This window comes from Nicotiana tabacum, chromosome 8 (genome assembly GCF_000715075.1).
Source record: "Nicotiana tabacum cultivar K326 chromosome 8, ASM71507v2, whole genome shotgun sequence".
Taxonomy (NCBI): Eukaryota; Viridiplantae; Streptophyta; class Magnoliopsida; order Solanales; family Solanaceae; genus Nicotiana; species Nicotiana tabacum.
In genome coordinates this window covers 199,031,965-199,041,630 of record NC_134087.1, presented here as the reverse complement: position 1 = coordinate 199,041,630, position 9,666 = coordinate 199,031,965, and the positions used below count along the sequence as shown (strand labels likewise).

General features: G+C 37.9%; 1 protein-coding gene across 2 annotated transcripts; it reads left to right on the top strand.

Moving 5' to 3' along the window:
* Positions 1–771: 771 nt before the first annotated feature.
* Positions 772–8,350, top strand: LOC107821168 (protein trichome birefringence-like 14). 2 transcript variants are annotated; one of them, XM_016647586.2, is made up of 6 exons: positions 772–1,007; positions 4,180–4,407; positions 5,059–5,349; positions 5,743–5,892; positions 6,148–6,343; positions 6,812–8,350. In XM_016647586.2, exons 2-6 carry the CDS (start codon positions 4,263–4,265, stop codon positions 7,638–7,640), a joined length of 1,611 nt encoding a protein of 536 aa, XP_016503072.2. In that variant the 5' UTR covers positions 772–1,007; positions 4,180–4,262; the 3' UTR covers positions 7,641–8,350. The 2 variants fall into 2 exon arrangements, with proteins under 2 accessions (XP_016503072.2, XP_016503073.2); XM_016647587.2 differs by having other exon boundaries at positions 774–1,007; positions 4,190–4,407.
* The last annotated feature ends 1,316 nt before the right edge of the window (positions 8,351–9,666 follow it).

Here is a 9,666-nt window from a genome sequence, read left to right as displayed (position 1 = left end):
ATATAATATATTCCAAAAATCTAAACAAAAAGGAACTTTTTCAATGGGTATAGTTGAAATTCATTGAAAATATATAGATAAGTCAATATACAAAATTTGAGGATTATTGAAGGTGATTTGTACTGGTTTGGTATCAAAATTCGTAATTAAATCGAGTTCAAAAAGTCTTCTACGACACATGTATCAAACATGTATCACGCATATATCTCACACACAGATATACATGGATATACATGTGATACACAATAGATACAAATATGATACATATGTGATACATATGTGATACACAAATGATACACATATAATTTTTTTCATGTTCAGTTTTTATCGAATTTTCAATTCAAACCACCTCAAAACTTCACCAAATTATCCCAAAACTGAAGCTACTTAAGTTGTGCCCAATCTATTCTAATAATACCCACTCAAAACAAAGTAAAAGTTTGATTTTTTTTGCTATAAATAGCTAATTGGCTAATATTAGTAATATTTTTATCAATTGGCCAATTTTTGTAATGAGCTACTATAAATGGACATAGCCGGTAATTTCCCAAAAACAAAAACGGTGCATGAAAGCGTACGGAAGTGGACAAGTATAAACGGTCAAGTTATGAAAGAATAATCTTTTAAATAGAATCCCCAAGGCCATGAATATATTGTTTTGAAACATATTATAATTTTTCAATAAATAGACCACACTTATGTCAAATACTAAAAAATAAAAAAAGTACGAAAATGGACCGTATTTCAACTACTACTGCTCCCTTTTTTCCCGTGATTTACTCCGTTAACACATGTCTTCTTTCTGTTCTTCTTCACTCTATGCCACTTTCTTTATCCCATCTACCCCATTTTCTCTTGATTTTCCAAGTTATTACTTCTTTAATTTCTGCCCAAATTCACCATTATTATATGATTTTTTAATTTCGTACTTGCTTTTATTTTTCCTCCTGTATAATTTCTCCAACATCAATCCTCGGCTTTCCAGCTTCAATTTCGTCCAATTTTAGGTATGCATTTCTATATTTAAATACTCCATATCTGTTTCACTCTAGTCAGATTCAATACAATATATTATTTTTTTAGTGTCTACTGTTTGTGACATTGCTATACAGTATTATTATGTCTCCTGTTTTTTGCTGGCCTTAAGTTTCTTAAAGATCCGACCTTTTTGCTGAGTTAATTGTTGCTATTATTCCTTCATGTTGGCAAACTGCTGCCATCTTTTTTTTTTTTACTAGTATTATTAGTACTCATTGTTATGTTTTTTGCTCTGAATTTCTATTTATGTTAGTAGATTTTGTGGTAATTTACGTATTCGGTATTATTTTTAATTTAAGCCCTTCACGCGACCTAAGCCTTGTGGGCAGAGTTACCCAATACCCGTGCTGGTGGGCGGTAGCATGTACCCAATAGAATAGTGGAGCTACACGCAAGCTGTCCCAGACACCATAGAATAGTGGAGCTGCGTGCAAGCTATCCCAGACACCACTGATATCAAATTTTTTTCTTCCTATTACTCCATATTGGTGAAGTTACCATCTTTGGCTTTTAATAGATGTATTAGTACTGATTGCCATGTATTTGTGCTATAAATTTTACTTATGTTCCTTGATTTTGTGGTAATTTACAATGTTACATATTCTACATACTGGGTTTTCAATTTAAGTCCCTTATCCGTTTGGAGCTGCACTGAATAAAATTGTTGCTATCATTCTTTCATGTTGGTAAAGCTACCATATTTGCGTTATAGCAGCTTTAGATTGTTACTTTGATTATTAGGATTAGTTAGCAAGGTAGAAAATAATAGTGAGTAGGATGGATCTGCTTCAAAGATAAAATTTGGGTCAACCATTAGTTGAAGGTGGCCGCTAGGAAGAAGCAGTGACATTATTTATGTTTTTGCTGGAAACAATTCCTATATGGGGTTACTGAGCCTTTGACTTGGGAAACAATTCTTACAGGAAGTGACTGAACCTTTGTTGTCTTTAGAGGTGAGGTTAAAGGGCAGCCCGGTGGAATAAAACATCCGTCGGGGGAAGGGTTGCACCCCAAGGGGGTGTGCGTGTGATGTAGGTAACCTACCCTACCCTTTAAAGAGTTCTTTATTAACCGCCATCTACTTCAAAAATCCCAATGAAAATCTTTTTCAAATACAAAAAATCAGTATTTTACCCTGAATTGGTGAATTAGACAGGATTCCAGATAAGAAGGGCGTCAAGTGGTTGATATTATCCCCCCAGACCAGAATTTCTTGTTTCCGAGGGCTAATATATCAAATTTAATCTAGGAAAAGGTATCTCAAATCTTTCCACCGGAGAACCAAACCAGGACTAGGTTAGGGGCCTTGAAAAAGGGAATTCCCTGCTTCCTGTTTTGCTTTTGTAGGGAAATGCTTGCTTCCGTTCACATCAAACATCGTTCTTTTCCCTTTCGCCCCTACCTTGGTGTTGACCTAGGTTCGCTAGCTTCCTTTACTGCCTCGTGCGGGAAGTAACTTCATTAAGCCATTCCACTAAAATGCTCTTTATTGATTGAGCTTTCTCTGTGTTGGTTTGAAAGCCTTGACAATTCAATTTGCTTAGTTCGTAGCCATCGTTCGAGGAAAGAACTTGTATTACAAGTATTCAGTAACTCAATCATTGTGGAAGGCAGGAAACTTCCGTCTAGTGATCATGGGAAAGCCAAAACCTGTATATAATAAGTCAATACTGGGTCATCGAGACATTCCACTCGAATCAATGACCTATAGTTCACACGAAGAAAACTTTACCGTTGCTCCGCTCCCCTTCGGGTTGGATTGAGTATGGAAAGATTTTATTTGGGTTAAGGCAGGGGTGTTGGTTTTTCTTGAGATAAAAGGAAGGAACCAGAAAGGGTCTGTAAATCGGAATGGTTAAGTATTTTTTTTTTTGATGAAATAAGGTGTTTCATTAGCAAAAGGCATCAAGGAGATGCAAGTTACAAAAGTAATGAAATGCAGAAAAAAGAATAAGAATTGTAGCTCCCTTTACATTGTCAATCTAAGACCAGGGAGCTAACAAAATCCAAACATTGGTCAAGTGCTAATTACAGAAGCTAATTTAGTCCAACAAAAAAGATTGAGTAGGCAAATAGCTTTGAGAGTGTGATTTGGAGTTGAGATTCCATCAAAACATCTTCTATTCCTTTCATTCCATAAACACCAAAAAATAGCACCAGGGATCATCAACCAGATTTTTTTGATGGTCTTGTCAACTCTCCATAAACTCCAGCTCAAGTGTGCCTCTTTCATATTCTGTGGCATGACCCGAATCAAGCCAAAAATGCAAAGGAACATATTCCAAAGGTCAAAAGCCACAGGGCAATGCAAAAACAGGTGGTTGACAGTTTCTGCATCTCTCAGACATAGATGACATAGATAACACCTGTTGACCAACTGGAAACCTCTTCTGTTGAGGTTGTTTTGAGTTAAGCAGGCCTCATTGAGGGCAATCCAGTTGTGGCAAATGACTTTGATAGGCAGTTTGGTCTTCCATATTAACTTCCAGGGCCATGCATCTAACACCTGGTTCTGGAATCAGTGAAGGTGCCCTTGCTTCCCCAGCATATGGTATCTCGTTGGCTCACATCAATATTGTGCTCCTCCACTTTTGCTGGCAAATCAAATAGGCTATCAATTTCCCAGTCTTGCACTGCTCTTCTAAAGTGAACATCCCAGTTGCTAGCATTTCTGTTTTGAGCTATAGAGGAATTCTGGCGTAGAGCAATCTGATATAGGCTAGGAAACTCATCCATGAGTGAAGAGTTGTTGAGTGAAGAGTATTTGTTGATTCATCCTTGTTATTGGACTCGATCGATGAGAATTGAAAAAAATTATTTCCATGTAGTTGAGCGGCATTTATCATTCTCAAACCTAGAGAAGGAAGGTAAGGAAGGCAGCAGCTTTTGATAGAAAAATGGAGTACTATTTAAATGCCATGTCTTAAAGATGCTTACTTCCTGAATTGAGAGCGTGTATTAGTTTATAGAGTATCATTGTCCATTACCTTCTCCCACAGGTGGCTTTTTGCGATCTATAAGTGTCTCATTTTGTGGTCCATATCAAAAGTCTTCAAAATTGTGCCTGTGAATCTGTAACTGCACATTTTACACCAGAAACAGTACTTTTCCTATTTTTGCCTCTTAACATTTTCCTTTCAGTAATTGACAGATGTTAATCTGAAGCAAACACAAGTCCATTGTGGTGGAATGAGTTCAAGTCCAGACATCCCTAATCTTCAAGGATGAAGGGAGGTTTGAAGGTGTCACAGATCTCTCTCATCCTTATTGGATTCGTATGTGCTACTGTTCTTCTTTTGGCATATGTGAAAAGCCTATTTCTTTCTTCTCCAGTACTACCTCAGAACCATGTGCTCCAGCTTTCTCCAGGTTTGCATAAACCCTCTAACGTACCATTGGTTTTTTTTTTCTTTTCATTTTTCCATTATGGGTTAGCTAATATTTTCATCAAGTTTAAAGAATATGGTAGTATTTAGCTTTGGAACTCTGCTGTTTGCGACCTCATTAATGATTCAACCATTTTATATATCTTTTGAGTACAATAGGTCTTTCTTCAGTTGAGATGCATTTATGTGTCAAAGCTTGCATAAAACATCAGTACTATAGAATCAGCCAGCTTTGACTGTGTCTGGAGAAAACTTGTCTAACTGGGAAAGTCACACTCCTTGGAGTGAAGACGTCTAATTTTTTTAATGTGAGTTTAAGTCAACATGCTTACTTGGCGGACATGGAGTCTCTAATACATGCACCTTTTTGTCAAAGGGTTTTGGCTGGATCTTTGCCACAGTGATATTATTTTGTTGTGGGCACACTGCTGACCTTGTTGATCTAGCTGCAAATTGCTAAACTGTAGTTTTTTCTGTTCTCAATTTTCTTATCTTCTAAGAGAATGGTCAAGTTCATGTATTTCAACTACTTTTTGAAAGGACTATTCTGAATTAGGAGTTTAGGACTGAACTCCTTGGTGGAAATGTTGCAGGATCCTTTTGGATTACTTATTTATAATCTTTTCTCTGGCAGATCTTAAAGTGAAAGATGAAGAAGCTTTGGTTGAAGGAAGCGGTTTGGGCCAATCAGAAGAAAGTGTAAACTTGGTATCCGAGAAATATTCTACTTATACAAACTCTTCACCAGCGATTAAGGTGACTGAAGAATTGATTTCTCATGATAAAGAAGCTTTGGGAGAAGGAGGCGGATCGGGGCAAGTAGAAGAAAGTGTTAACTTTGAATCTGAAAAATATTCTACTTATACAAACTCTTCACCAGTGATTAAGGTGTCTGAAGAATTGAGTACTCGTGAAGAAATAGGAGGTAAGTCTTGTTCAGGACATCAAAATTTCCTCATCTCAAATACCTAAATCTTGACGAATTAGAGGCATTATAAAACGTTGTTAATTTCTCTATCTGAAAATGTGGATGCCTTTTATCCTTTCAAATTTAAACAAAAGAAGAAGTGCCCTTTCCCTGAATAGTAACAGTAAAAGTAACTTATACTCTAGCTTGTTTTATACTGAATCATACCTCACAAACTTGATCTGTGTTTACAAAAGTGGCATATTACATTGTAATGAATTACTTTCACAGGGTCCTCTTGACGTGCTAAAGTTTAATGGACTCTTTCGTTTTAGTCTGAGATACTACTAAAGTTAACTGATCTCTAGTCTCTACAATTTGATACTTTAATTGTGTTTTCCGGCAGTGCAGGTGGTGCTCCCAACTTTACTAAAAAGGGAGATCTAAAAGATGTTTCAGACAAGAAAATTGGTTCAATAAAACAGCAAACTGACGTTTCCACTCCTGTGAGTTCTGGGGGTGAACATAGTAAAAATTTGACAACCACCCTGAAAAGACAAGGTGACCTATCTTTTTTTTTTTTTAATTCTTATTTATCTAGTCATTGATTTTCTTTTTCCTTTTCTCTGATCACATGATAATTAGCGTTGTGCAACTGAGAGAATTTCTCTTAGTTTGTACCAGTTCTTGAGGTGTCCTTCTTTTGGGTCTTTATTAATCAGAGAAGGCGTGTTTTAGCTGCCCTTAAATTGGTTGGTGGATTTTATTTAATAGGTAGAAAGTGATCAGATACTAATACCTTATCTAAATTTTCAGGTTGTCGCTTTGCTAAAGGCAGATGGGTTGTAGATGATAGCCGACCGTTATATTCTGGATTTGGCTGCAAGCAATGGTTGTCATCTATGTGGGCTTGCCGTTTGACACAACGTACAGATTTTGAATACGAGAAGTTACGTTGGCGACCAAAAGATTGTCAGATGGACGAGTTTACAGGAGTTAAATTTCTAAAAAGGTAACAATATAACTTATCTTATGAAGTCATTATTCTGATCCTTGAATCAAGTTTGAGATGTGGTCAGAATCCATGTTATTTTCATTCAAACACTACATTTTATTGACTGGATGAAAACCTTTTCGCTGTTGTGTTCCTAGCATAACTTAAGTAGTGCACCTTCATTTGGCTGGTTGTTTTCGAGGCCAATAAGAATAGGCGCTTGATTGAACCAAAATATTCAAAATGTATGTCCTTCCTGAAATGCAATAGTCTGTGACAGTAGAGCTATCTTGTATCTTGTGGCTTGTTGCCCTCCCTCTCTTGCACGTACAAACTCAAAATATGAAAAATATGTTGCAGCATCTTTCAGAGTCTAGGTTCTTGTTGCTTAATATTACCATCTCTCTTCCTTGATTCATCAAGTAAAATTATTTGGTTCTAGTATTCCACATTTAAGAGATTCACTAAATTTGATGGTGCATCCAGGATGCAAAACAAGACTCTGGCTTTTATTGGGGATTCGCTCGGTAGACAGCAATTTCAATCACTTATGTGTATGATTACTGGTGGAAAAGATAGACCCAATGTTCTTGATGTGGGGCATGAGTATGGTCTTGTCCAATCTCGTGGTTCTGCTCGACCTGATGGATGGGCTTATCGATTTCCAGACACCAAAACAACTATTCTTTACTATTGGTCTGCTAGTCTCTGTGACTTGACACCCATAAATCCATCCGACCCTGCTACTGATTACGCCATGCACTTGGACCGTCCACCAGCATTTTTGAGTCATTTTCTTCCAAAGTTTGATGTTGTTGTCTTAAACACAGGACACCACTGGAATAGAGGAAAGCTTAAAGCCAACCGTTGGGTTATGTACGTCAATGGTGTTCCTAACACGAACAGGAAAATGGCAACTATTGGTGGTGCCAAGAATTTTACAATTCACAGTATAGTCAATTGGATGAATTCACAGCTGCCAAAACACCCTCATTTAAAAGCATTTTATCGGTCTATATCGCCGAGACATTTCTTTAATGGAGAATGGAACACTGGTGGGACCTGTGATAACACTACTCCACTTTCCGAGGGGAAGGAAGTTCTACAAGATGAATCAAGTGACCCTGATGCAGCAGCAGCTGTAAGAGGAACAGCTGTTAAGCTTTTAGATATCACTGCTTTATCCCAGCTGAGAGACGAGGGTCATATATCTCGATACAGCATCAAAGCAACACCTGGAGTCCAGGATTGTTTGCATTGGTGCTTACCTGGTGTTCCAGATACATGGAACGAAATTCTTTTTGCTCAACTTTAACATACCTAAACTGGCAGATGACAGTGTCTAAAGTTATTTTCCATTTGCCGGTCAAAGGAATGGAAGTTGGCAAATGATGCAGATACTACATGAATAATGTCTGGTTGATTTTACTTATTGGAGCTGGACAGCTTGTGTTCAGGAGGTTGATTCATGGATAATGTCTGAGGTATTTGCATGTGTTCATCGACCATTTTTTAGGAGTAGATGACATATACATTATCTGTAGACAATGGAGATGCTCCGGCTTTTTGCTGACTGGACAACATGCAGAGAACTACCGCCGCTGCATTATCATATGTTAGAGACTAGGCTTTTAGGATTGGAAGAGAGCTCGACCCTTAATTTGTACACTGAATTCAACATGAGTTTGTACTATTAGAAAGATGAGAAAACTATCCAAGTTTTTTCTTTCTGGCAATCAAGTGATGCTTAAATGTTTCCATATGCTTATGATCAAGATCATTTATCTCGGAGGAAAGTCGAGCAACCTGATTAACTTTGGAGGGCACAAACGTAAGACTTGACTCTTCCTTGTTATTACTGAATCACGTGTGGCAATCTGTTGCAGTTTTGTAAGTATTTGCCTATCCAGTGCCAACCAATCAGTAGCATTTGTGATGTATGATATCAACTTTTGTTCTTTGTTGTGCAGGGTTTTGAGAATTGTTAATAGTACTTTATAATGTTAGATCTAATTATTCTCTGCATTCAGTAGTTTTGAGTTACAGTTTCTGCAGTGTCCCCCTTTTGACGCGCTGTGGGAACATATTACTGGAGTACATGCTATGTTGCTCGGATTCTTCAAAACATGCTATCGGGTATGTGTCAAATCCTTCAAAAGTTGTACATTGTTGGAGGATTCGACACGAGTGCGGCAACATTTTGGGAGAATTCGAGCAATATAGAATGTAGTCCCGTAATACTTTTTCTCCACAATCACTATGCCAGACAATTCCTCACAGCTTCATTCTCCATTCTGCTAATCAGCTGATTATAATGGTAATATAAATTAGTTTTTTTTTTGAATAAAAAAATTGGACTTAGCTTAAAGTTTATCTGTTTACCGTGAAAATGATAATAACAATTAAATTTGTTGATGAGACTCCAAAAATACGTGATTTATTTTTATGCTAGTTTGTTAAGCAGTTGATGTCAAGTATATGAGATTTAGAGACGAAATAAAGTTAAGGAGGGAGCTATAACCAAATTGATAGACCAGTTACTCTGGACCTCGGGTTTGTCGATTTTGGGCCTCGAGGTCGATCCCGGGGCTCGGCTACGAGCTATTGAGGATAATCGGAGCAGGGCTAACAACTACACTAAGATCAATAGAGGCTCTTTATGGCCAATAATAAACAATAAGTGAAGAACAAGTTTGAAGACATTAAATGGAAGCAATAATATTGAAAGAATGTGCCAAAGAGCAAAGAGAAAGTTCTTGTATATTTCGTGTGGGGTAGATGAGGCAACAACCTCTTACAAAGTGTCAAGAATCCCCTTTATATAGGAGGGGAAATCCCAACATAGTACAACAAGCATTAATTACAAAGATACGGAGATGTGACAGCTAGCTAACTTCATGATGCAGGCTTAGACTAGCTTCAGACTAGCCTGACAAATTTCGCCGGCCCTGGCTGCACTCTTCGGGAACTCCCTGTATCTGTCAGGGTCGTGGCCAACGTTATCCCTAGGTCGAGCGTCGATGGACCTTGAGGGAGGGTACTCGGTCCGTGGTCTCGAACCTTCGAGGTGATCTTCCGAGATGCCTTATCAACGAGAAATTGGTTCCTCTGATTTTGCCGTATACAAATAGTCCCCGCATTTCTTAGAGAGGAGCAACAAGAAACGATTTTGACATCCGACTCTTCAGACTTCCTGCGATGACGTCACACTGATGCCACAAGCCTTCGTGATTACCGAGACGTCCCATGCACTTGTCCTTTCAGTGTTATTCAATGTGCTGCCAATTCCCATTTTTCAAAGCGACGGTACCGCTGTCGACCCGGCTTCTAATAACACATTG

Bases quoted from the DNA above. Each gene is read 5' to 3' on its own strand.
- LOC107821168 (XM_016647586.2), top strand. From the start codon at position 4,263: ATGAAGGGAGGTTTGAAGGTGTCACAGATCTCTCTCATCCTTATTGGA. The intron at 4,408-5,058 runs GTTTGCATAAAC...TTTCTCTGGCAG, and splicing joins TGTGCTCCAGCTTTCTCCAG to ATCTTAAAGTGAAAGATGAA. The intron at 5,893-6,147 runs GTGACCTATCTT...CTAAATTTTCAG, and splicing joins AACCACCCTGAAAAGACAAG to GTTGTCGCTTTGCTAAAGGC.